This window comes from Carassius gibelio, chromosome B24, assembly GCF_023724105.1.
Source record: "Carassius gibelio isolate Cgi1373 ecotype wild population from Czech Republic chromosome B24, carGib1.2-hapl.c, whole genome shotgun sequence".
Taxonomy (NCBI): Eukaryota; Metazoa; Chordata; class Actinopteri; order Cypriniformes; family Cyprinidae; genus Carassius; species Carassius gibelio.
This window is the reverse complement of record NC_068419.1, coordinates 5,229,572-5,252,988: the sequence shown is the minus strand read 5'-3', so window position 1 is coordinate 5,252,988 and position 23,417 is coordinate 5,229,572. Positions and strand designations below refer to the sequence as shown.

Genomic DNA, 23,417 nt, shown 5'->3' with positions numbered 1-23,417 from the left:
CAAGCTTATCAGAGGAAATATAAAGCCATATTGACCCTCACCGCAAGAAAGGCAGTAGCAACAAAACTAAAATGCGGTCAGTGTAATGTGATATTCATGGTCAGATCGGATTCATCCTCTCCACCCCCACTCTCTTAATCAATAACATCAATCTCAACAGCGTCCACATGTCTGTGAGAGGACAAAGGAAGGGTGGAGCTACTTTTTTCATTTCCAAAATGGATCAACTGGCTTGAAATACTTTGTTGATTTGAAGAATTTCTACAGCACCTGCATTTTTTTATCCCACAGTTTCATGTTTTAACTTTCTCTTATTATAGGGATATTTCGATCTCTTCTATCCCTGTGTCTTTTCTGACTGTTTTTAGTCTTTGTTTGTCATTTTTTTCTCTCCCTCAGCAAGGTTTTTACAGCTGCAAAACAGTGCCGTTCATGTTACATAATAACATTAGTGTTCATTCTCTACACATTGTGTCCATGGAAACCAAGACCATTTCCTTCCAAAAAATGACATCATCACAGACAGAGGTTCCATGAATAATTAAAGGTTCAGAGCGTATGTCTCTCTCCCTCTCTTCTGTGATCCTGCTCTCTGTGCAAAAATAACAGTCCACACCCTTCAGCAATGTTACTCGATGTCTCACAAGCACAAGGACAGAGAAACATACACATGAAAGTGTGGGTTATCACACTGATAGATGGCTGAATATCTGGCACTTTTATGTCTTGGTATATCTTCTTTGATATACAAGTAGGAGATGGATTATATTAAATATAGGTATTGGGTGTGACATAGCAAAAGTTAAACATGTGTGTCTCCCAAGACAGAGAGCAAGGACAGAGCTTTCTTGGTTTGTTCTCTCTAGAGGAGCCTCGTTTTCCACACAGTCATTCTGGAACAGATTTTTGCTGGAAATAAGCTAATACATGTGCAGAAAATCCACTACAATCCCCAAATTCTACAGCAACAGCAGTTCTTACATTTAATCTGTCCTTTCATTCTTTGCTAGATTCATTAATCACTGGTAATCAGCTCTTTCCCTGCTGGCCAATCAAAATGAAGCTTTTCTAAGTGATGTCACTGCGTTGCCCATTAGGACTTCTATTTGTCTTAGAGATTTAGTGACATCATCACTCAAGAGACAACAGGTCACTGACTTCTGGCTGCCCAGCAATGACTCTTTATATGTATTTCCTTCTGTTCTGAGTAGTTGATCTGTCTTTTCCACTGTCATACACATTTCACGTTTCACACCATGAATGTGGTACTTTCCATGAATACCCATCTTTCCATGAAGTCCCAAGCAGTTTAAGCACTATTTTTGTGCTTTATTTATGGAAAGCATATGATCAGCCGTGCATTGGATCTTACCATTCTGGTACCAGTCCATCTGAAAGCCTCTGTATGAGATGGACATGTCGGAGCGGAACACAATGTGGAGGCTGGTACCGGTGGTGGTGCCGGCAGGAGGAGGCGTGTTCCCACAGAACGTACCAATCAGAGTAGCCTGATCGTTTGGACCATCATAGAGCTAAACGGGAACGGAAAGTGAGATTATTTCTACAATACTTTCTGGTCGTTCCAGTAAAAGATAGTTCTGTCATGTTATTTACTAAAATAGATCTGCCATGACTTTATTTTCCCTAATTGCCAAGGGAACATTTTAGTTTAGTTTAACATGAACGGCTAAATAACTAAAACTGAAATACAAACCAGTAAACACTATATTATGGAAGCCTGCTTTCAACATGGAATAAATAAAAAAGGTAATCGTGACTTTTTACTGTATCTCACAATTCAAGAGTTTTTTTTTTTTTTCGCAATTGCGAGTTAATATCTCGCAATTCTGACTTTATTTCTCAGAATTGCGACTTTATTTCTCATTATGGCGAACTACAAGTCTATATCCTGCAAATCTGACTTTTTTCTCACAATTTTGAGTTCATCTTCCAATTCTGAAGAAAAAAATCCAGACAATTATACTATATTTCTGACATTGGTTGTGACGCAAAAATTGTGAATTACTTAATTTTTTTTTTAAATAATACATTTTGTTGAGAAAATGTACACAGCTATCGAACCATATCAAAACCATTTACATATTGCTGAGCAAGAAATAGCAAGAAAATATAACAAAAGGTGAAAACTTAAGTCAGATTAAAGTGTGAAACATTGTTTCTCCTGCTTTATGTCTCAAGAATAAGTGACTTTTCACAGGAAATACAACAAATGACATCACATCAGTAATTCAGACCATCTGTTCTACTGCCTTAGGAACAAAAGTGTGCTGTAATATTGTTGGCTTGTGCACAAAATCTGACATTCCTTAAGGAAAAGGTCATCGGAGTCCAAAATATCCAACACAACTCTCTAGTATTTACCCAGCTGATGAATGCCTATCTATGGCATGAGGTTTATGAAAACAGAGCATAGCCTTTCTCAAGAGTGCCTGAGGGAAAAGGCAAAAACTCGACATCTCTACAAGAGGCCCCAATGATGTCATCACTGTTTGGATCGCCATGGTGATGAGTGAATGGAGAGGAACTCAAAGTACCCATTGTACATTTCGAAGACTCTGCCAGTAAATCACTGCAGTGTAACTGAATGACAAACTGTCCAGCATGAATTAGACTACTTGAGCCCTTCACGGAGAAATAAGAAGATAATACAAGCTTAAAAAGACATGTAGATGGTCCTCGAGTCAGAAAAACCAGCATTCACCACCCACTTCAACTTCTCAACATGACATATTTCAGCGCAAAACAACATATTCAAAGAGAAACTGGGCAGGGCTTGAGTCCATCCATCAGGAACTGATTGGCTCATGAATAGTGGGTGTTCCATATCGAACTGAAAGTTAAAGGTCAAGTTCACCATCAAGAGCATCTCAATGCATCCTTTTTCTTATTCACATCTATTGTTATTTCTCTAACCTTTTCAAGATTTCAGGCAGTAAGTAGCCTAAAAGGATGCCTAAATGGCTAATTGGCTTTTAGGTAATATTAACATCCAGTGTGACCTTTGCGATCTCAACCATTAAAGGAAAGACACTTCAGAGACATGCAAAATGTGACCAGAAAGTCTATTAAGTAAGAAGATACAGTAGGGTCCATTTTCATTTCATGTTGACTTTCAGCAGCAAAATTGGGAATGTTTTAAAATGAGGCTTGACAAAACATGCGCTGACCTTCACATAGTCATAGGCACATCCAACGTGGTCCTCCACCTCAAAGGTTATAAAAGTGTAGTTGATGGTGTTGCCCATGGAGGCCTGGATGGTCCAGCTGCAGTTGGCACGAGATGGGTAGTCATTGGGGAAGTTCAAGCTCTCTATCTTTCCCCGGCTCCGGTTGGCGATCAGCACACCCTGGCAAACTACAGGAGAAAATGTCATGTAAGAACTTTTAGGGAATATTTACACCAGTTTTAAGGCAGGAATACATTCAAACTGGCGGCATCTTGTCATAACGGCTTAAGCTGGATTTGACCCTGCAGTAAAGTTTAGAGTCTGGGAAACACACTGGCATGTGATCACTGACAGCCAAAGAAAAGGCAAAAGACTGAGAGAACGCACAAAAGAAGAGCAATAGTGCTGCACTGAGCAATAAACTGTGACATTTCACCTCCACAAACATAATTTAAAACAAGACTAAAAAGCAGAGAGCCAAAACAAGTCTGTGACCTCTGGGTGAACTCAACTGCCAAATACAAATACATACGATTTAAAACAACAGTAATGTTTATTATTCACTTTAAAAAAGTACCATGTTATTCCCATGTTTTTGGGAATACACCATGGTAATACTATGGTATTCTTTTTTTTTTTTTAAGAACCATTGAAATATCATTGAATACACTGTAAATGTGGTTGTCTCACTCAGTATTGTTTTGTCTTGTTTTTCAGTACAAATATATTTCTTATAAGTTTCAAATCTTTCAAATAACTTTCATAAATCAAGATATAAAATTGACTTTAAGATCATTAAAGGGATAGTTCACCCAAAAATATAAATGTTGTCGTAAGTTTCTTTCTTATGTTGAACACAAAAGAAAATATTTTAAAGAATGCTATTAATCAGCATTGACTTCCATAGTATTTCTTTCCCTACTGTGGAAGTCAATGGGGACCAATAACTGTTTGGTTCTTCAAAACTTTTTTGTTTGTGTGTGTTTAACATAAAAATTAAATGTATACAGCTTTGGAACGAAATTTTTTGGGTGAACTATTCCTTTATTTATTTAAAATCTTGAAAAAAAAAAGTATCAAATTTAAGTGAGTTTTTACTTGAAAAAGATTCTGACGATGAAAAACTAAAAGTTTTTTCTTCATTATTTTTTCTTCCTCGTTAGAAATGTATCTTGTTTTTAAGTATAAAATTTGAATTAAAAAAAGCCATTTTGCTTCTCAAGTAAATGTACATTGATTTAAAAAAAATTGCAGTGTATGAATATATTCCATAGTAGGAATGTACAAAAAATTCTGTAGTATTTCCATCTGATGAAAAGTGAAAACAAATGTAAAAGTATATATATATATATATATATATATATATATATATATATATATATATATATATATATATATATATATATATATATATATATATATATATATATATATAATATATATATATATATATATATATATATATATATATATATATATATATATATATAATATATATATATATATATATATATAATATATATATATATATATATATATATATATATATATATATATATATATATATATATATATATGTATATATGTGTATATATATATATATATATATATATATATATATATATATATATATATATATATATATAGTAGTATTGTCAAAGGATTAATCACGATTAATCACATCTAAAATAAAAGTTTTTCTTTACATTATGTATATATATATATGTGTGTGTGTGTGTGTGTACTGTGTGTATATGTATTATGTATATATAAATACAAATACATAGAGTATATATTTTGAAAATATTTGCATATATTTACATGTATACATATATATATTCATATAATTTATATTATATTAAATACAAACATAACACACACATATATATATATATATGAACAGTACACACACATATTTAATGTAAAGAACAACTCTTTTTTGGGGGGAGGGGATTAATCACAATTCATCTTTTGAACGCACTAAATGTATCCATCTTTTTCATGGTTTTCTGGTTTGCTCACTCACTGGTTTGGTAGTTAGCCAGAAATCCGCCTGTGTGGATGATGCTGTCTGTACGTAGTTTCACGTACATGTTCTCTCGGGAGGAGCTGATGGGTGGAGGAATCTGATTTCCACACAGTTTGGCCACCTCAGGAGAACTGGTGCTGTCGCCATCATACACCTGGTAAAACATATACACATCAGGAAAAGATTCCAACTCAGTACCTTTCAATAGCGAAAACTAAAATTCGATGCTCTCTGACCGCCAAGTAGTCGTAGTAGCAGTTGATGCTGTTCTCCAGGTGAAAGTCTCCAAAGCTGAGCTCGACTTTGCTTCCTGCACTGGTTTTGATGTGCCAGTAGCATTCGGCGTTGGCGTGATATGGCAGGGGGTAGTTGGGAGAGGTGAAACCTCCCACACTTGTTGTCAATGTCCCACCGCAACCTATAATAGAGACACATGGTAAGTCTGAGATGGTGTAATATAGTATATATTTATATTTAAAGTATGTATTTGCTGGTTTGCAAGGGACGTCCCATAAACATTGTTCAAAATGTATTCATCTGATTCAATACTCCATGCATACCTGTCTGTGTGCCATCCCAGTGGGCTCTGAATCCCCTGTAGGTGAGTGAGTGGTCAGATCTGAACTTCAGCCACAGTCTGTTGCTATGTGACACTATGATGGGTGGACCACTTGTTCCGCAATATTTACCAATCAGGGGGGATGTTTCGTAGCCTCCATCTCTGTAGAAGAAGGGAAAAGTGTTTGAAACCAAAACGTGACTAAATCACTGACCCAAGATGCTGGAAAAGTTCCTCACCTGATCTCTAAATAGTCAAAACCACAGGAACTGAACCCCTCCAGAAAAAAATCTGTGACATTCAGCATGATCTGCATGTTGACTTCCACTATGATTTTATACACACACTCCCGATTGCTGGGGTAATTGTCAGGATAGTTGGGTGAGCTGAACTCCCCGGTGGGTGTCCTAAACACCTTACTGCAATCTGCATAGACAAAACAGGAGATATTAGACAACATTTTGTTCCTTTGTATATCTCTACATACAATGGAATGACAACAACACTTTCCTTACTAGACCTGAAAAAAGTATTTTAAAACTCAAGCTTCACTATGAGGCCTGTACTTTCATGGCTTTTCAAACTGGATTTGCATATCCAATTACTGCAATAAAATTATACCTGTGCTCGCATTGATGGAGACATATTCAGCAGAAAAGCCTTCCGCAGACAGACTGGAGTCAGAGACCAGCAGGACGGTCATCAGACTATCAGTGCTGGTTAGAGATGGAGGAACGGCGCGCCCACAGAACCTGAGCACAAAATAACCAACATTTTCCACTATATCCATTTCCAAATCTTCAATTAAGGGATGACTGTGGCCAAAATGGTCAAATGTCTTGGTTTACCTGCCCATAAGAGTGCCAGTCAGGGCTGTGCCATTATCGTAGACATCCACATAGTCGTATCCGCAGTTGGTGTGGTACTCCAGGTTGAAGGTTGTGAACGACAGACGGATGAGGTTGCCAGGTTGAACGGCGATATACCAGGTACAATTGGCTCCATGAGGGTAGTCAGTGGGATGTCCTGGGCTGGTGAATGAACCTGTTGGTTCTGTAAGAGTCTCTCCACAACCTGCAAAAACAAACGTGTTGAAATCCTTTGAAAATGCTTGAATCAATGGAGACGGACTATGTGCTGCAGTTGTTGTTTGCATAGTATTTGTGTGTATACTGTGTATATTTATTATGTCTATATAAATACTGTATACACACATAAATGTATATATTTGAGGAAAATATGTTGTTTATATATTAAATATATTTTTAATTTATTACATGTAAATATTTAAAAGAAAATACTGTATGTGTGTATTTATATACACATAATATATATATATATATATATATATATATATAAACACACACACACAGAACACACATATGCAATGCAATTAATCGTGATTTATCGTTTGACAGCACTAATATATATATATATATATATATATATGTGCATGTATGTATGTATGTATGTATGTATTTGTATGTATATATATATATATATATATATATATATGTGCATGTATGTATGTATGTATGTATGTATGTATATATATATATATATATATATATATATATATATATATATATATATATATATATATATTTTTTTTTTTTTTTTTTATAAATAAAGACTACAATAAAACCTGTTAATTGGTCAACTGTAAGTTACATTGCCATATACAGTGAATTTTTTAAAAATCCTATTATTTGTAATTTTACTGTGCAATACTGTGAAATGTATGTTTTTTGGAGAAACCAACTATGAATTATTAATTATATTTTGTTAATTATATTTTATGTTTGTTACAAATGTTTAGTGTAATTTAGTTCATGTTACTACATTGTTATTTACTGCAAATTGAAAAGAATATTTTTTACTTTCACGTTGAGAATGTGCCTGTTTTGTCTGTTTGGTAGGCAGCTCACTAGGCAGTATATCAAATATATTTGAACAAGCTTCTGTACATTCGAAAACAACAAAACAAAAGTCCACCTTGCTCTGCAGATGCAAACTCAGCAGTGAAACCATGGTTGGAGACAGATGAATCTGTTTTGAAGCGGATGAACATGGACTTCTGGGTGGACTCCAGCATGGGAGGCATGTTAATTCCACAGTATCGACCAATCAGAGGGGAGTCTATGCTGGGACCATCTCTCACCTGAGTAAAGAGTGCCGTTTCAGAAGAAATGTAAAGTGTAATCTGTATGCTGTCTGAATAGGATTAGCGTGATGCTAATGTTGTACCTCAACATAATCGAAGACGCATGTGCTGCTTCCCTCAACGTCAAAGGTGAGGAAGTTGAGAGTGACCACATAGCCTTCAGGTTGGTTAATGACCCACTCGCACACTTTGTTGTGGGGATAGGGATCAGGGTGCATGGGAGTGCGAATCTGACCGCTTCCAGAGAGGGTTCCTCCACAAGCTAGAGAACAGTTAGAACAGTTAAATTCCAATATTGTGTTTAATCTTACGACAGGACACAGAAAGTAAGGTAAAATGTTAGGGGCCGTTCACGCAGAATGTGGTTTTGTTTTCCACAGTGCTGCATTGACATTGTTTTGCTTTTATGTAAACATAATGTAAATGTATCGTTGCACTCATGTCTCATGTTGTTTCCACTGTTCTAAAACCACAGCAAGTCAAAAGTTTTAAAAGCTGCATCTCTAGACCTTGCTTTTTCCCACAATGCCCTGCCAAAACATGTTTTTTTGTGAATGGTCGGTTTTCTTTGCAGCATACATTGTTCTACCAAATAAAATCATACATATTCAGAAAAAATATATATAATTATGCAATATAATTAATATTAGCAACAATCTCATGTGTTTAAGACAATGCAGTTAGGCCCAAGACATCCTCTGCACATCGCTGCATTACAAAATTCATAGTACAGTGCATGCACACATAAGGGTTATTATAGTTAATAGGATTGTAACTAAAACTGAAAAATTAAAGATATTTTTTTTTATTGGAAATAAAATAAATGTTAACTGAAATAAAATAAATATAGAAAACCTTATTTTTAGTTTTACTTGATGCACAAAAATAACAACAACAAAAAATTACTAAAAACATACTCTAACACCTCAATATGGAAGATCTGTCGCTACTTCCTTATTAATGCAAAGGGACCACATCAAAATAATGCCAAATGCTTGTAATGTGCAAAGTATGTTTCTGGCCTTGTTTTTCCTGATTTTACATAAAAAGAAGGTTTCAGTGTCTCACCAAGTTCGTACATGGCCCTGAAGCCAGCACGGGACACAGAGCTGTCAGACTTAAAACGAATCCAGAGTCCATTAGCGGTGGACAAGATTGGTGCTGGCAGGGTGGTGCCACAGTACTTCCCAATGAGTGGGTCGGTCTCACCCGTCCCGTCTCGAACCTAAAAGAGATTTGACTTGGTAATGCCACTGAAATGGCGATGTTAAAAGATCAAAAATGCTATTTACTTCTCCTCTCATCAACATTATTTACACAAATCATACCTCAACAAAATCAAAGAGACAGCCACTATGAGTCTCCAGGTCCATGTGGGTGAAGTTAAGAGCCGCTTTTTCACTACGTGGCATTCTGATTATATAAATACACTGCCTGTTGTGAGCATAGTTATTAGGCCAGTTCGGAGAGATGATGATGCCTTCTGTGTCTGTAAAGACGCCTCCACAGCCCGGGTCAGCTGATGGCACAGAATAAATTGAATTACACTCAAGCATTTCATCTCAATATTGCAAGTCGACTGGATCAAGTGTTGATCCAAGCATCATGTTCCTCTCTGAGTTTACAACACTTTTAATAACTCCAATAAACTGTTTTAAGAGCATTTGAAAGGACAGTATTCCACTGATGGATCTGTTAAAATGATCCATAATTTAGTTTCTGGAATTACTGCTAATGCATTATGACTGCAAACAAGACAATAGTGCCGGAACATTCAACTGTGTTTAGGAAGCTGTTCACAAAAGTGACAGTAAAGTATTTCTAAAAGATTTCTAGTTCAAACTAATGTTGTTCTTTAATAGAAAATTATTTAATAACAATAATAAAAAGCCTTGAGCAGCAAATCAGCATATTAGTATGATTTCTGAAGGATCATGTGACACTGAAGACTAAGTAGTAATTTTGCTAAAAATTCAACTTCACCGCCTCAAGAATAAACTGTAATTTTTAAAAAATTTTTAAAGTATAATAATACTGCATGATATAACGGTTTTTACTGCATTTTTGATCAAATAAATGCAGCAAAAAACATACTTTCAGAAACATTTGCCAATTAATGTAAAATAAAATTATAAAATTCATTCCAAACTTTCGAACAGTAGTGTATGGGTCTATTAGAACCCCTAAAATGTCCCATAACCCCCTCTTTCTGTGTGTTTTGACAGCATGGGCTCTACTTACATGGTGAAGTAGTGTATGTAATGTGAAAACCCCGATCGCTGATGCTGAAATCAGAGTGAAAGTGGATCCAGGCTGATGGTCCCGTCGTCTGTAGAGGTGCTGGCGATGCTGTACTGCAGTATTTTCCCAGAACCGAGTCTTCTGGGAGCAGTCCGTCTCTAATCTACAAAATAAATCAAGCATCTTAACACATAAGCACAGAAAATCCCTTTAAAATGAATCCGAGATGTGAGAAGCTTTACCTCCAGGTAGTCAAAGTTACAGTTATCGTGGTGCTCCAGACTGAGGGTGCCAAAAGCGAATGTGATGAGCAGACCAGGATTCACGTTCACCGTCCAATAGCAGTCCCGGTTAGGTGGATAGTTCCCTGGGTACCCAGGTGACTTGATGTCGCCGTATGTGTTGGTCAACTCCCCACCACACACTAGTTATTGAAATAAGATAGTTCCTTATATCACACACATTTGTTGCTGTTTGACACATTTTTGCATGCAAAATCTAATAAGAATTAGAAATTTTCAGGTGAGGGTGAAAGACTTCCCAATGCAGATTTCGCACAATAAACTATTGGATCTTTTTCGCCTGAGACATTTCACTAATGTGACCTTAATTAAAGGGCATTCTTGGTTTACCTGGTGCCTGAGATTGCCAGGCCACTGTGAAGCCACGCCCACTGATTGAATGGTCAGAGCGGAACCAGAAGTACAGAGAATTGTGGGAGCTGAAGAGTTCGGCTGGGGCGGCAGTGCCGCAGTATTTCCCGATCATGTAAGCCGAGGCGCTCTCGCCATCGTGGACCTGCAGGAAATCGAAGTTGCAGGTGGCGCTGTTCTCGATGTCAAAGAAAGGGAAGGTAATCCGCAGAATCTGGGAAAAACAACAGATTACTGACCACGAGAAAGAACAAAACCCAAAGTTTGATTCTATAAATAACATCTGGGAAATCTAGAAAGAAATCAAATCTAATAAAGCCTAATATAACATAATCTGATGACGGTGAGTTGAAAAATATCAGTGAAAACATAACATCATGTACAATTTTTGCATTAAATAAAAATTAAGGTTATTCAAATTCTATACATTTATCATTGAAATGTCCAAATGTATCATTTAAATGTCGATCTACAAAGAAAAAAATAACCACACGTTTTTGATGGAAAATCGTGAAAGAATATGATTATTTAAAATTATACAATCAAAGGCAGCCAACCTAACATTACACATATATCAATAATAAAACAAATAAAATAAAAAGTTTTTATATGTTGCTTTTGCTATATTCATGTCTTGTTTACATTGTTTTTTTTCATGTTCTAGTTTTGTATTTTACGTTAAAATTCTGTACTTTAAAAAAATTTGAATGGGAAAAAAACAATTAGATTTGGTTTATCTAATTATTTTTTAATCACCTCAAAAGGCTTAATATTACCTATTCTGATGATGTTTGGGTAAAAAAAATTATTGAAGGAGTGGAAAAATGTGTTCAGATACTCAAAGAACATTATAGAGTTTATAAACATATAAGCTTTTTTTCACCAAATCTGTCATTTTCTGTCACTGTTTGGAGGTAGTAAAACGCCCACAGATGTAGCTGAAAACATCTGGGTCATGTATGCATTTTCTTCAGTAACTGGTCCTAAAATAATGTCTTCATTAATCAGCTGAGAACTGAACAAATAGTAGTAAGCTGGCTTACTATGTCTATGTGGCTGTTTTTCTGTAATTAAGAGGTAATACAAGACTTCTTCATCGTTGTTGAAAGCAAATAATCTTTTATATGAAACATGCACATCAAAACAGCCGCTATTTTTGATTTGCAAGAAACAAGTATCACCATGGACTGGCCTTTTAAAAAGGTCACTGATGTATCTTTACTAACCTTGCTGGGGTCGGTTCTGATGACCCACGCGCAGCTGACCTGGTGATCGTAATCGCCCGTTCCAGGATTCGTAGGGTAGCTGAATGTGCCAGCTGGACTTTCCAAAACTCCTCCACACTCTGATGCACAGAAACGTTCATGGTGTTACTGTATAGATAGACACACACTATCACATGCATCACTTCTCCAATGACACACACCTTGCTGTGGAGTTTGGCACTGCGGGCCCGTCCACTGTGAAGTGCAGGTGCAGGTGTAGCCGTTGATGCCGTCGGTGCAGGTGCCTCCATTCTGGCAGGGATTGCTAGAGCACTCGTTCACGTTCTGATCGCAGTTCTGCCCTGCCCAGCCCGGGTCACAGCGACAGATGTAGCCAGATGCTGTATTCTAAGAGAAAAAAACAAAAAAACATGCTGACTGCTGTGGTTTCATGGAAACAGAACAGAGAGGGGAAGTTATACGAAATCAACACTTACCTCACACTGACCATTTACACAAGGATTACTAGTTCCACAGATGTCACTGATCTGAGTACAGCCCGTGGGGCCATAGCCATTACCCACATAACCAGGAGGACAGGTGCATGATGGGATAATGCTTCCTGGAAGGAGAACCATTCATAATGTAATTCAGAGATGATTCTTCTACTTGGTTTATTTTTTAGCAATATGTAGATTTGCCAATGATACCAAAGATGAGACAAAAAAACACACATCCTGGCAATAATTTAGTGCATATTAGTGAATATTAACAATGTCTTTTAAGATAAATCTAGAAAGAATATGATTTTAAGACTATAGTCAAAGATACACAACATAGTATTACAGATATGAATAACTATTAAAAAAAAACATTTTATTTAAAAAAAAGTGTTTATAATATAGTTTTTACAGGTTTATTTTGCTATGTACATATGTGTGTATATGTATGTATGTATATGTATATAAATATATATATATATATATATATATATATATATATATGTATATAAATATATATATATATATATATATATAAATATATATATATATATATATATATATATATATATATATATATATATATATATATATATATATATATATATATTAAAGCATAGATAGATAAAAAAGATTAATTGTTCACAATCAAAATTTTATTTATTAAACAAGCTAATTAAATAAGCATTTTAGTCTGAGTGAAACTGACAGTAATTAATGAATATGACAAAATATATAAACTGTATAGTATGCATATTAGCAACACAATAATGTTAAAAAAACTAGAAAAAATATGATTGTGAAGAATATAATCAAAGATACACAACATAAACGCAATATAACATGAATAACTATTAAAATCCACAGTATTTTTCACTTTTTCATTGCTAGTTTTTGTATTTTATTTTATGAGTCTTTACTTATTCAAAATGTAAAATGATAAAGTAAAAAAATGACTAAAACAAACAAACCTGTACAAATGGACACATATAGCAACTATATCTTTTATATCAGGAGGTTACATCACAACAATTAAAAGTTTAAAACCCTTTTTATTGATCATGTTATAACATGAATGCTACTGGTCATGCGCTGCTGTAAAGAATAACTACAGTAAAAGTGTGCGTGCGTGCGTGTGTGTGCATGTGTGTGTGTGTGTGTGTGTGTGTACCTGGAGTAGAAGTACAGGTAGCCAGTGGATAACATCCTCCATTGTTGGTGGAGCAGATGTCAGCTTGAGTGCAAGTCTTCCCATCTCCCTCGTAGCCTGAGGACACACATATGGGGTCAGCAGTCCCATCTTATACGTGATGGTTATTTTAGCCTGATCATTTCAGTGCATCTGGTCTTTCTCTGCAATCTGGCAGTCAATTGAGACTTGTAAAGCTGTATATATTAGCAGGACTTGCAGACAGCACTGTCCTCAATGAACCCAGCCAGCTAATGGATCCCTCCACCTCTCCTAGCTTTCTATCTCCATCTCTCCCACAGGGAATATAATGAAATTCAGATCACACAAGCATCTGTCTCTCGTTTGAAACATATTACTGTGAGCAAAAACCATGATTCAGCAGGATTTTACAGGTCAGGCTGTGCTAAAAAAAAAAAAAACAGGACAGAGGACCGGCAAACATGTGAGATGTACTAAAAATATACATGTTTCAATTTCGCAGCAATCTCTAGAGGGAAGTTATGAACTAGAAATGATTCTGATTCTAAATAGTAAGATATCAGATGCATAGTTCACCCAAAACAAGTGAAATTTTAGAATGTTTCTCACTTAATGCTATTGTATGACTGGACTAATTTTATGGTGCTTTTTAGAGATTGACAGGCCCAGGGATCATTCATTGAAAAGGACAGACTAAATACTTGTGAAAAAAAGGATGATGCATTTTTAGGATGCATTAAATTGATAAAAAAAAGTGATAGTTACATTTATTTATTGTTCGAATATACGCTGTAAATCAAAATATTAGAATGATCTCTGAAGAATCATATGACAAATTTCTTTGCATCGCAGGAATAAATAAAAGTTTAAGATATATTACAATAAAAAAAACATTTTTACTAATACCAACCCTACAAAATTTTGTACAGCACTGCACAGATTCTCATTTTTGGATGAACTATTCCTGTTCAGAAGACAGGTCTTATTTTAAATTGCATGAGAATCAGGATGTGAGCCGCACCTGGAGGACACTGGCCGCAGTGGAAGGAGCCCATGGTGTTGAGACAAGGCACCATGGGAGAAGTAGAGCAGCCTCCATTGTTTGTGGCACATTCATCGACATCCTGGCAGCTGTAACCATTACCCTGCCATCCTGGAGGAACCAAAAGAATTTACTTCCTGAAATAATGTTCTTATTAAGAACCTGTTTGTCGAATCTGCCTTTATTGTAAATGCACCAAATAAACTTTTACAGAAACTAGGATAAGTTGAATGATTGATATATAAATATCTTGGCAATAATCATATGTGACTGGTCTTACCTGCGGGGCAGGCGCCGCAGAAGAACGAGCCCAGAGTGTTGAAGCACTGAACAGGGGGGTTTGTGGAGCAGGGTTTGTTTTGGAGGCTGCACTCATCAACATCAGCCGTGCACGCTGACTCTCCGGGTGGAGACATCCAGCCAGCATCACAGATACACTTATATTTGGGCTGAAAAGAGACATTAAAGAGATGCATGTTGTTCCAAAACTGTATGGCTTTATTTGTTACGTAGAACATAAAAGGAGACGTTAAGCAGAATGTTCACGCTGCTCTTTCCACAATAATATTAAGCAGCACATTTGTTTTATACACTGATAATAAGAAATGTTTCTTGATTGATTGTAAAAAAAATTTTTTATATATATATATATATATATATATATATATATATATATATATATATATATATATATATATATATATATATAATTTATTATAAATCATAATCATTTATTTTCAAGCTTAAATGTACTTTGAGGAAAATCCTCAAAAAATGTGTTACTTTTTTTTGTTCTATGAAAAAAAAATCTAAACGGGTATGACATGAGTGTACAGTGCATAATAACAGAATATTCATTTTGGGATGAACTACAGTTTTTCACTATCCAAAAAAAAAAAAAAAAACAGAGAATAAATAGACATCATTTTCAATCACCTCATTGGGATTGACTCTGTCTGAATCGATGCACAAGCCGTGAACACACAGATCCTGACTTCCGCCTGCACAGTCATCGTAGCGAGATGTACAGTGTGGACCGTTCCATTCTGGAGTACAGGTACAGCTAATAAACAAAAGAAAAGGAACATATCATCACAAAAATCTTACATAAACACTAAAAACCACACTCAAGAGAAATAACAGAGGATTACGTGTAAGATCCGGGTGTGTTCACACACGTGGCCCCGTTCTGACAGCCCAGCGGAGTTCCTGCTAACACCTGACACTCATTCACATCCACTGCACATGTGGGACCCTGTAAAGAGATTGAACCAAGTGGCAATCAGAATGACATATGAACGGACAGAAGGACAGATGGATGTCTGAATGACTGACCTGCCAGTTGTCAGGACAGAGGCAATGAAATGCGTCTAATAAATTCAAGCAGGTTCCTGCATTCTGACATGGATTGCTGCTGCAAGTCTTCCGCTGTACTGTCTATGAAATACAGAAAGCCATAAAACTGAGATTCAATCATAACGGATGAAATGGAAGGCCTTTAATTGTATGATCAATACTCTATGATTACAGCGATACCTGTTCTATCGTCTGAACTTTTGTCTCAAGGGTCGTCACTCTGGTGTTGAGCTGATTGAGCTGGTTTGTAATATCTGGAGAAGGGCCACTGTTTTTTATGGTATCAATGTCACCTTTGTTAATTTTGATCTGGAACAGAGTTGATTAAAACTTGATTACATTTTTATTCAAACTTTACCTAGATGCAAAGTGCTTCAATAAAACAAACAAAATGCTTGATCTGTGCTGACTAGAATAAATACAATTTAATGGAAATGGAAAAAAAAATGCAATTATGTAATTAAATTAAATTAAATTAAAAATATGCAAACAAATATAAATACAATTATGGAATAAAATTAAACAAAATGCACACAAAAATAAATTAAACAAAAAAATTAATACAGGTCAAAATGAAAAAAAAAAACATCAAATCAAACTTAAAATGCACACAAAAAGACAATTAAACAAAAAAGTAAATAAAATAAATAAATAACAATTTAGAAAAATAGCAAAGTGTTTCAATAACAGACAAAATGCTTGCTCTGAGCTGACTAGAATAAAGAAATTGAGATACAAATGAAATAAATCCAAATTAAACAATTATGCACTGAAATGAAACAAAATGCACACAAAAATAAACAAAACAAAATAATACAAGTCAAAATAAAAAAACAAAACAAAAACATCAAATCAAACCTAAACATTCACACAAAAAGACAATGAAACAATGTAAAAATAAACAAAAAACAATTGAACAAAAAAAGAAAACAAAACACAACCAAAGAACTCAATAAAATTAAGTGAAGACAAATCAACAAAACAAATGTTTTTTTTTTTTTTAAATCAGATTCTAATTTCCTGACATCTCTATAGCATCACATTCTTGACACAACATAAGCCTCAAGTCACTGCAATTATAAGCTTGTCTAATAGGAGCCATATTTTTACTCCGAAATCTGATGCTTGAGTCAAACTCATCATGAACTCACCTGATTTATCTGCTGGATGAGATCCTCGGCCCCCACCTTCACACTCCCTGTCCCTGAGGTTGTGAAGCGAATGTCTTTGTTGTAGCCAGCAGAAAACGTGAGGTGACCATTTTCTGATATCATACGAGGCCTGCAAATCACACATTTCATTTCTAACTTGCAGTAGAATTAAAAACCTTTACCGTTTAAAAACAATCTATACTGTTCAATAACATCATCCGTTTCGTGATCACCTTCACACTGAAGCACAAAATATTCACAAAACTGCACCAGTGAAAACTCAAACAAACCCCATCCAAGCATTCGATCCACTCAAATTGCAGGTGGTCTCAAACATGGCAATAAATGATTTCAAATACATACTGGTCAGTGCTGATGTCCCTTTTTTGCCTGTTGTTAGATTTACCACCATGGTCACACTGCAGTCCAGAGAGGAAGAGCAGAAAGACTAAGATCCAGGAGAAGCTCAGTGTCCGAGCCATGCTGAGAGAACTCGTCCCAGGACGCTCATCAGACACTGTACTGTACCTTCACACCTAAACCTGCCTAAAACACAAGCAGCCGGAGATGCACTTTGGCCTCAAGGAGTCTTAACCTAACTGCATTTCCTAAAATCACTCATAAAGAGCACGTAACTGTCTAGAGTGCATTTAACTCAGCTGCATACCAGTGATTTGACTTTATTGGTCAAGTGTCAGTGGCCATCACATGTTTTTGGAGATCAGTAACCAAAGTTAAGACTGAAACTGCTGCTAAGGGCTCATTCTCTGAATATACTGCTTCACAGTAAATTACCCAGTAAAGATAATATAATCAGCTTTTTGAAACACATTTTAATCTATACTTCCACTGATCTTTTGTTTTTGTGAATTAAAATGAAGGAAAATATGTAATTTCACACACTTTGAGACAATAATAGAAAACAAATGTTCAGTAAAAATAACATTTTATTTATTAATATACAAATTTACAGAAAAAAAGATAAAAGAATCCAACAATAGACATGGCCTTAAAAAAAAAAAACCTTGAATAAAGATATTATATATGCATAAATTTTCCCTGTACATGAATGTTGGCTTTCAGTCCATGTAATGTCTATTTTGAGATCATGAGACGTATAAGATGTGAAACCACATGGACGTTCAAGCTGTTTCCCAGCACACGGTACTGCTGCTTAACGGAAATGTGCTTTGGAAACGCTGAAAAAAAAAAAAAAGATTGAAACACAAAAGAAAAAATGGGTTATGCACAATTAACATCAGAGCCAGTGAATGACATTTCATAGACAACTGCAAAAATGTAATATATTTCACTAAATGCTCTAAAAAATAAAAACCTGTCAAGAAAACAAACAGTTTTGATTCTGTCAAATCATTTGCAGCTGTCAAATCGAATCCTGTAACAGATTATTATCTGCATGGAAGCCAAGAGGGAATAATGGGAAGTTATGTATTAACCTTTTCACACTCCAGTGGAATGACAATGTGGACTTTAAAGCTTATGTTGCTGAAATATTACATTATAAAAGGACGTCTATGCCTATCTGTTTATATTAATGTTAAGTTTGAGAAGATCCATGTGATTTTATTATGTTATGTGAGGGGTGAATGAGGTTAAAGTCTTACTGAAGTCTGCAGGAAAGCCCATGAGGTTGGCAATCTCTCTTGGTGTGAAGTATCTCAGCTTTAACTGAAGAAGCTGCTTTAGTTTGTCTGCTTCAGAAAGCTGCTCCAGGTTCTTAAACACACTCTCTAGCTCCACATCCACACAGGACTGCAGGACAGAGCCCGTGCCCTCCACATAGTGACCATACCTACATAAAAACAATCAACAGTTATAACCAACAGGGACATTAGCAGGGGAATCATTTTAAATTTGGTAAAACGTTAAATAATACACTCCTATTTAGTGTATAGTAAATAAATTTTAAATTAACCCTCAATATAACTGCATTTATATTAATATAAAAGTTATAATGATAATAATAAAATTTTTAGATGTATTTAAATGTTATATAATAATAATAATAATAATAATAATAATATATATATATATATATATATATATATATATATATATATATACACATACATGCATACATATACATATATATATATTTATAAAATATAACTTAATCTTATAAATAAAATAAATTAAGTATTATATACAGTACTAATATGGTAAGGCACCACACCCTATGTTAGAAAAAAAATTATATATATATATATATATATATATATATATATATATATATAATTATTAAATGAAATATAAAAAAAATGTATATGTTTTTTTTTCATTACTTATAGAATATATAAATAAATGTATACATAAAATAATGTAAGTATTTTATCATAATACAAACTAATATTGTAAGGCACACACCCTTTAGTGAAGCAGACTGATCTCCTGAAGCTGGGCTGAACTACATCCATCAGTAAAGCGTATCTGAGCAGGGTTTTAGGGGGCAGCAGATACTGATCCATGTCTTGTTCATCCTCCTGCAGAAAGTCCTGCAGCCTCCGGACTGTTTCCTGACTGTCCTGCATCCTCTTCCTTTCCAACTCTTGTTCTGTCTCCATCTTAAATATGATGGTCCCACTCTTTTCTCTCTCACACTCAGATGATGTAGGATTACTGTGAGGAACAGTGAGACTGTCTGGAGATTCAGACATGGGGAAGCCCTCCATTATCTGCCAGTAAAAGAAAAGCTTCAGTATTAAACTGCACCTGCATTAGTTAGAATAAATCTAAACAGAAAAGTACCTCTGCTGAAGTCTGGAATGAGAAGGATCCTGGTGGTCTCTTTGCAATGAGGAAGTATCTGAGCCTAGAGTTTGGTATCCCAAGCTGTGGCAATAAAAAACCATCACGAAAACAAGACTGGGACACAGTTTCTGAGATTTTTTAGAGATGAAGAGACATGCTTACAGATGTTGGTGAGATCAGAAACTCCTGAAAGCTGTAGTCACACTCTCTCAATGTCTTGAGCAGAGCATCCCTGTGAATTAAAAGACCAAAACAGCTCAGTTATGCTTTTTAATACTAACTAAAAATTGGCTTATACTGGCTCTGATGGTTTCATGAAGAACCTATAACATCCATAGAAGCTTTAAAGGGATAGTTCACCCAATAAGTGAAGATTCTGTCATCAAATACCACTTGTTCCAGACCTGTATGAGTTCCATTCTTCTGAAAAATACAAAAGATATTCTGAAGAAAGTACATAACCAAACAGCTGACGGTAGCCATTGACTTCCACAGATTTTTATTACATACTATGAAACTCAATGGCTACCGTCAAATGTTTAGTTTCCAACATTCTTCGAAATACCTTCTTTGTGTTCAACAGAAATGTATACAGGCTTGGAACAATTTGAGGGTGAGTAAATGATAGAATTTTCATATCCCTTTAAAGTTCTTTGTAGTGGAAAAAAGGTTCTTTAGTTGATTAATCTGTTTTTAAAATATTATTTTAAGAACTATTCACTGAAAGTTCTCAGAAATAGTTCTTCTATGCCAAAACCAACTTTTAGAACCTTTATTTTTAAGAGTGTAAGACTAATTTTAAGGTAAAGTTTTAACTTTTTTAAAAATTTAAATCCTTCCATTCATTCCAGCTTAATGTGCAGAGACAACTGTAAGATTCTTATTAGCACAATCAATGGTGACCGAAACGCAGAGGGGAAACCAGTGACCCCGTTGGCTCACAGCCATGTAACTATGGGGATTTCAAGGCTCCTGTGTCTGCGCTGGTTACCTTGCAGCAGAGGTCTCAAAGCCCTTGACATTCTCCAGCAGAATGAAGCACGGCCGCTTGCTGAGCCTGCCGAGACCAAGACACACAATCACCTTCTGGGAAAAAAAAACAACTCTGGCAGAGCTCAAGAATAACACAACGGACTTGAGAAAGGGCAAACGGAGATTGAGAGAAAGGAAACTTCTTTGTCCTTTCATCAGACATGAATGAATAATGTCAGAGGTGCAAAAGTACTGTAGAATGGAAACTGCTACGACATTTGGCTTGTTCATAGGAAGTGCTATTAAGAAAGAGAGCAAACTCAAATTTGGAAATCAATATCAGAGAAATAATGTTTAGGTGACTTAAAAAGAGCACAGACTGATCAGTCTGACCTTGGCAGAAGCTCCAGGATATAGAGGAAGCTCTTTGTTCTGGGGTCAGCGACATCTCCCTGCAAACCAATCCTGTTGAGAAACACACATTAGCTTTAGATAAACAATTTAGCATTGAGAGAAGTCAATAATGCATTTATTTGGTGTCAGTTAAAATTTTAATATTGTGAAATATTAATTTAATTGAACTGTTTTCTATTTGAATATATTTTAAAATGTAATTTATTCCTGTGATTCAAAGCACTCTGAAGCGTCACATGATCCTTCAGAAATCATACTAATATCCTGACTTGAAATATAATGCTTTCAGAACATTGGAAATGTGTTTATAGTTACTTTTGATCAGTATAATGCATCACTGCTAAATAAAAGTATAAATTACTTTATTTAAAAAATTATACAAAAAAAAGAAAGTCATACAATTTGAAACGTGCTGGGAAACAAAAGAAAAAATAAATAAACGGAATGAAAAATGAACAAGAAAAAGATGCTGATCACCTGGTGAACGGCTGACATGGGGGGCTCATCAAAATCACGTCAAAGTTTAGTTTGTCAAAATCCTGTAAGGTCATTCCCTGATACACAAAGCCAAAATAATTATTATTAAACAACTATACTTAAAAAACAAAGAAATAAATCATTAATGAAATGATTGCTCTTCAAAAAAAAAAAAAAAAAAAAAAAAAAACATAACCTACTCTTAAAATCACAGTTCGAAATACAATTCACATATCGAAATACACAATGTTATAAAGCAAAAAAAAAAAGAAAAAAATGTAATTTAATCTTCTATAGGTTTTGATCTGAAAACATTCAAAAATAGATTTACAAAGACAAGTTTACTGCACAGTAATGTCATTTAAATATCAAATCCATCTTCATTATCACTCTTTAAACCTATATGCATTGTTTCAAGCATAGTTTTATATTCTTACGAATTGAGGCCAGTGGCAGGTACATCATTACCATGCTGACGAAGCACAGAACCTTTAACCACCACAAAAACCACTCGGTTACTCTTTTACCTCCTATTGCTTTTAAAAACGCAGTCATGAGACTATGTGCTGGAAGAATTAACCAAGAATCATTTTAAGGATGTTATAAAAGAGACATGCTGTTATGAATGCAATAAATCAGTTAAATAAGACAGATTTTGCTTACACGAGCTGTTCTGAGTTGCAAGAAAGGTCAATAATCTGTCATAACTCATAACTCATAAGTGTTTTGTGAATGCGTTCAAACAAAATGTGCTTCATCGTTTCCATAACCAACTGAGATTCAGGAGGGCAAGCACTGACCTCGATGGTTTTGGGCAGGAGTGGGGTTTTGGGGAAGTTGTGTCTGTAGATTTCATTGGCTGTTGTGTTGACATCCACAGCAGCAACAACTTCAGCAGGAACTGAGCTCTCTGGAAGAAACCCACACATTTCAACTATTGAGAAATGAGCTAGTCTTCACAACACTACTCTAAAGAAACCAATGAACTGTTCTTCAGTCTGTCAATGTCATATTTTAATTATGAAGACAACGCATTGCAAGGGTACCGTAAGGGAACAGTGACACCTGTGGAGATCATACAACAGAGACTCAAACACCTCCAGCGTGTCAATCATTTCTAGACACAGCCTCTGCAGCTGATCCTGTGTCAGTCGTGTTATCAATAATCGCTACAAACTTAGACCAAATGACGAACCCTTTAAAGCATAATGCATGCCTCCTATTCCGCTGTATAACTCCAGAACACGGAGTGGCTCCATGTTCTCCATCTTTTACTGCTGAATAATGTTTATGATATTTTGACAGCAGCGTCTCAAGCATGCCACATGTGTGCGCTCTCGAAAATGACCGTCTAGACACAAGTGCATTGACTAAACGTTCCGCTTTAGTTTTCATTCTCTTATTTTATTCGTATAATACGAATCGTATTCTTCCTAAAATAATAAATAAAATAAAATACAATAACAGTAATAATAATAATAATAATAATAATAATAATTAATATTATTATTATAACCATTAAAATG

The 23,417-nt window shown here is 35.1% G+C and overlaps 2 protein-coding genes across 6 annotated transcripts in view; both read right to left on the bottom strand.

The window, feature by feature from the left end:
- The window catches only part of cubn (cubilin (intrinsic factor-cobalamin receptor)), a 226,603-nt gene extending 208,719 nt beyond the window's left edge, over positions 1–17,884 (bottom strand). For all 4 annotated transcript variants that reach the window (XM_052596762.1, XM_052596759.1, XM_052596760.1 and 1 more), the window contains exons 1-27: positions 17,623–17,884; positions 17,260–17,389; positions 16,289–16,417; positions 16,088–16,189; positions 15,904–16,007; positions 15,689–15,815; positions 15,033–15,201; positions 14,732–14,863; positions 13,711–13,806; positions 12,537–12,661; positions 12,261–12,447; positions 12,061–12,179; positions 10,814–11,048; positions 10,424–10,605; positions 10,182–10,344; positions 9,269–9,459; positions 9,009–9,165; positions 8,024–8,202; positions 7,772–7,937; positions 6,625–6,850; positions 6,398–6,528; positions 6,016–6,202; positions 5,778–5,938; positions 5,454–5,635; positions 5,215–5,371; positions 3,189–3,376; positions 1,373–1,532 (exon numbers count right to left, since the gene is read on the bottom strand). In XM_052596762.1, coding sequence (XP_052452722.1) covers positions 1,373–1,532; positions 3,189–3,376; positions 5,215–5,371; positions 5,454–5,635; positions 5,778–5,938; positions 6,016–6,202; positions 6,398–6,528; positions 6,625–6,850; positions 7,772–7,937; positions 8,024–8,202; positions 9,009–9,165; positions 9,269–9,459; positions 10,182–10,344; positions 10,424–10,605; positions 10,814–11,048; positions 12,061–12,179; positions 12,261–12,447; positions 12,537–12,661; positions 13,711–13,806; positions 14,732–14,863; positions 15,033–15,201; positions 15,689–15,815; positions 15,904–16,007; positions 16,088–16,189; positions 16,289–16,417; positions 17,260–17,389; positions 17,623–17,741 — 4,204 coding nt within the window. In that variant the 5' untranslated portion in view covers positions 17,742–17,884. The remainder of the gene's footprint in view (positions 1–1,372; positions 1,533–3,188; positions 3,377–5,214; positions 5,372–5,453; positions 5,636–5,777; positions 5,939–6,015; positions 6,203–6,397; positions 6,529–6,624; positions 6,851–7,771; positions 7,938–8,023; positions 8,203–9,008; positions 9,166–9,268; positions 9,460–10,181; positions 10,345–10,423; positions 10,606–10,813; positions 11,049–12,060; positions 12,180–12,260; positions 12,448–12,536; positions 12,662–13,710; positions 13,807–14,731; positions 14,864–15,032; positions 15,202–15,688; positions 15,816–15,903; positions 16,008–16,087; positions 16,190–16,288; positions 16,418–17,259; positions 17,390–17,622) is intronic.
- A 304-nt stretch (positions 17,885–18,188) lies between these two features.
- Positions 18,189–23,292, bottom strand: trdmt1 (tRNA aspartic acid methyltransferase 1). Of its 2 annotated transcripts, none has more exons than XM_052596463.1 (10): positions 23,087–23,292; positions 22,692–22,801; positions 21,892–21,968; positions 21,394–21,465; positions 21,020–21,085; positions 20,191–20,260; positions 20,026–20,109; positions 19,645–19,952; positions 18,885–19,072; positions 18,189–18,458 (listed from the first exon to the last, which is right to left on the bottom strand). In XM_052596463.1, exons 1-10 carry the CDS (start codon positions 23,157–23,159, stop codon positions 18,355–18,357), a joined length of 1,152 nt encoding a protein of 383 aa, XP_052452423.1. In that variant the 5' UTR covers positions 23,160–23,292; the 3' UTR covers positions 18,189–18,354. The 2 variants fall into 2 exon arrangements, with proteins under 2 accessions (XP_052452423.1, XP_052452424.1); XM_052596464.1 differs by lacking the exon at positions 23,087–23,292 and adding an exon at positions 22,938–23,080.
- Between the last annotated feature and the right edge of the window lie 125 nt (positions 23,293–23,417).

Bases quoted from the DNA above. Each gene is read 5' to 3' on its own strand.
- trdmt1 (XM_052596463.1), bottom strand. From the start codon at position 23,159: ATGGAGAACATGGAGCCACTCCGTGTTCTGGAGTTATACAGCGGAATA. The intron at 21,466-21,891 runs GTGATCAGCATC...GTTTCTCAACAG, and splicing joins CCATGTCAGCCGTTCACCAG to GATTGGTTTGCAGGGAGATG. The intron at 19,953-20,025 runs GTACTTTTCTGT...TTTTACTGGCAG, and splicing joins CATTCCAGACTTCAGCAGAG to ATAATGGAGGGCTTCCCCAT.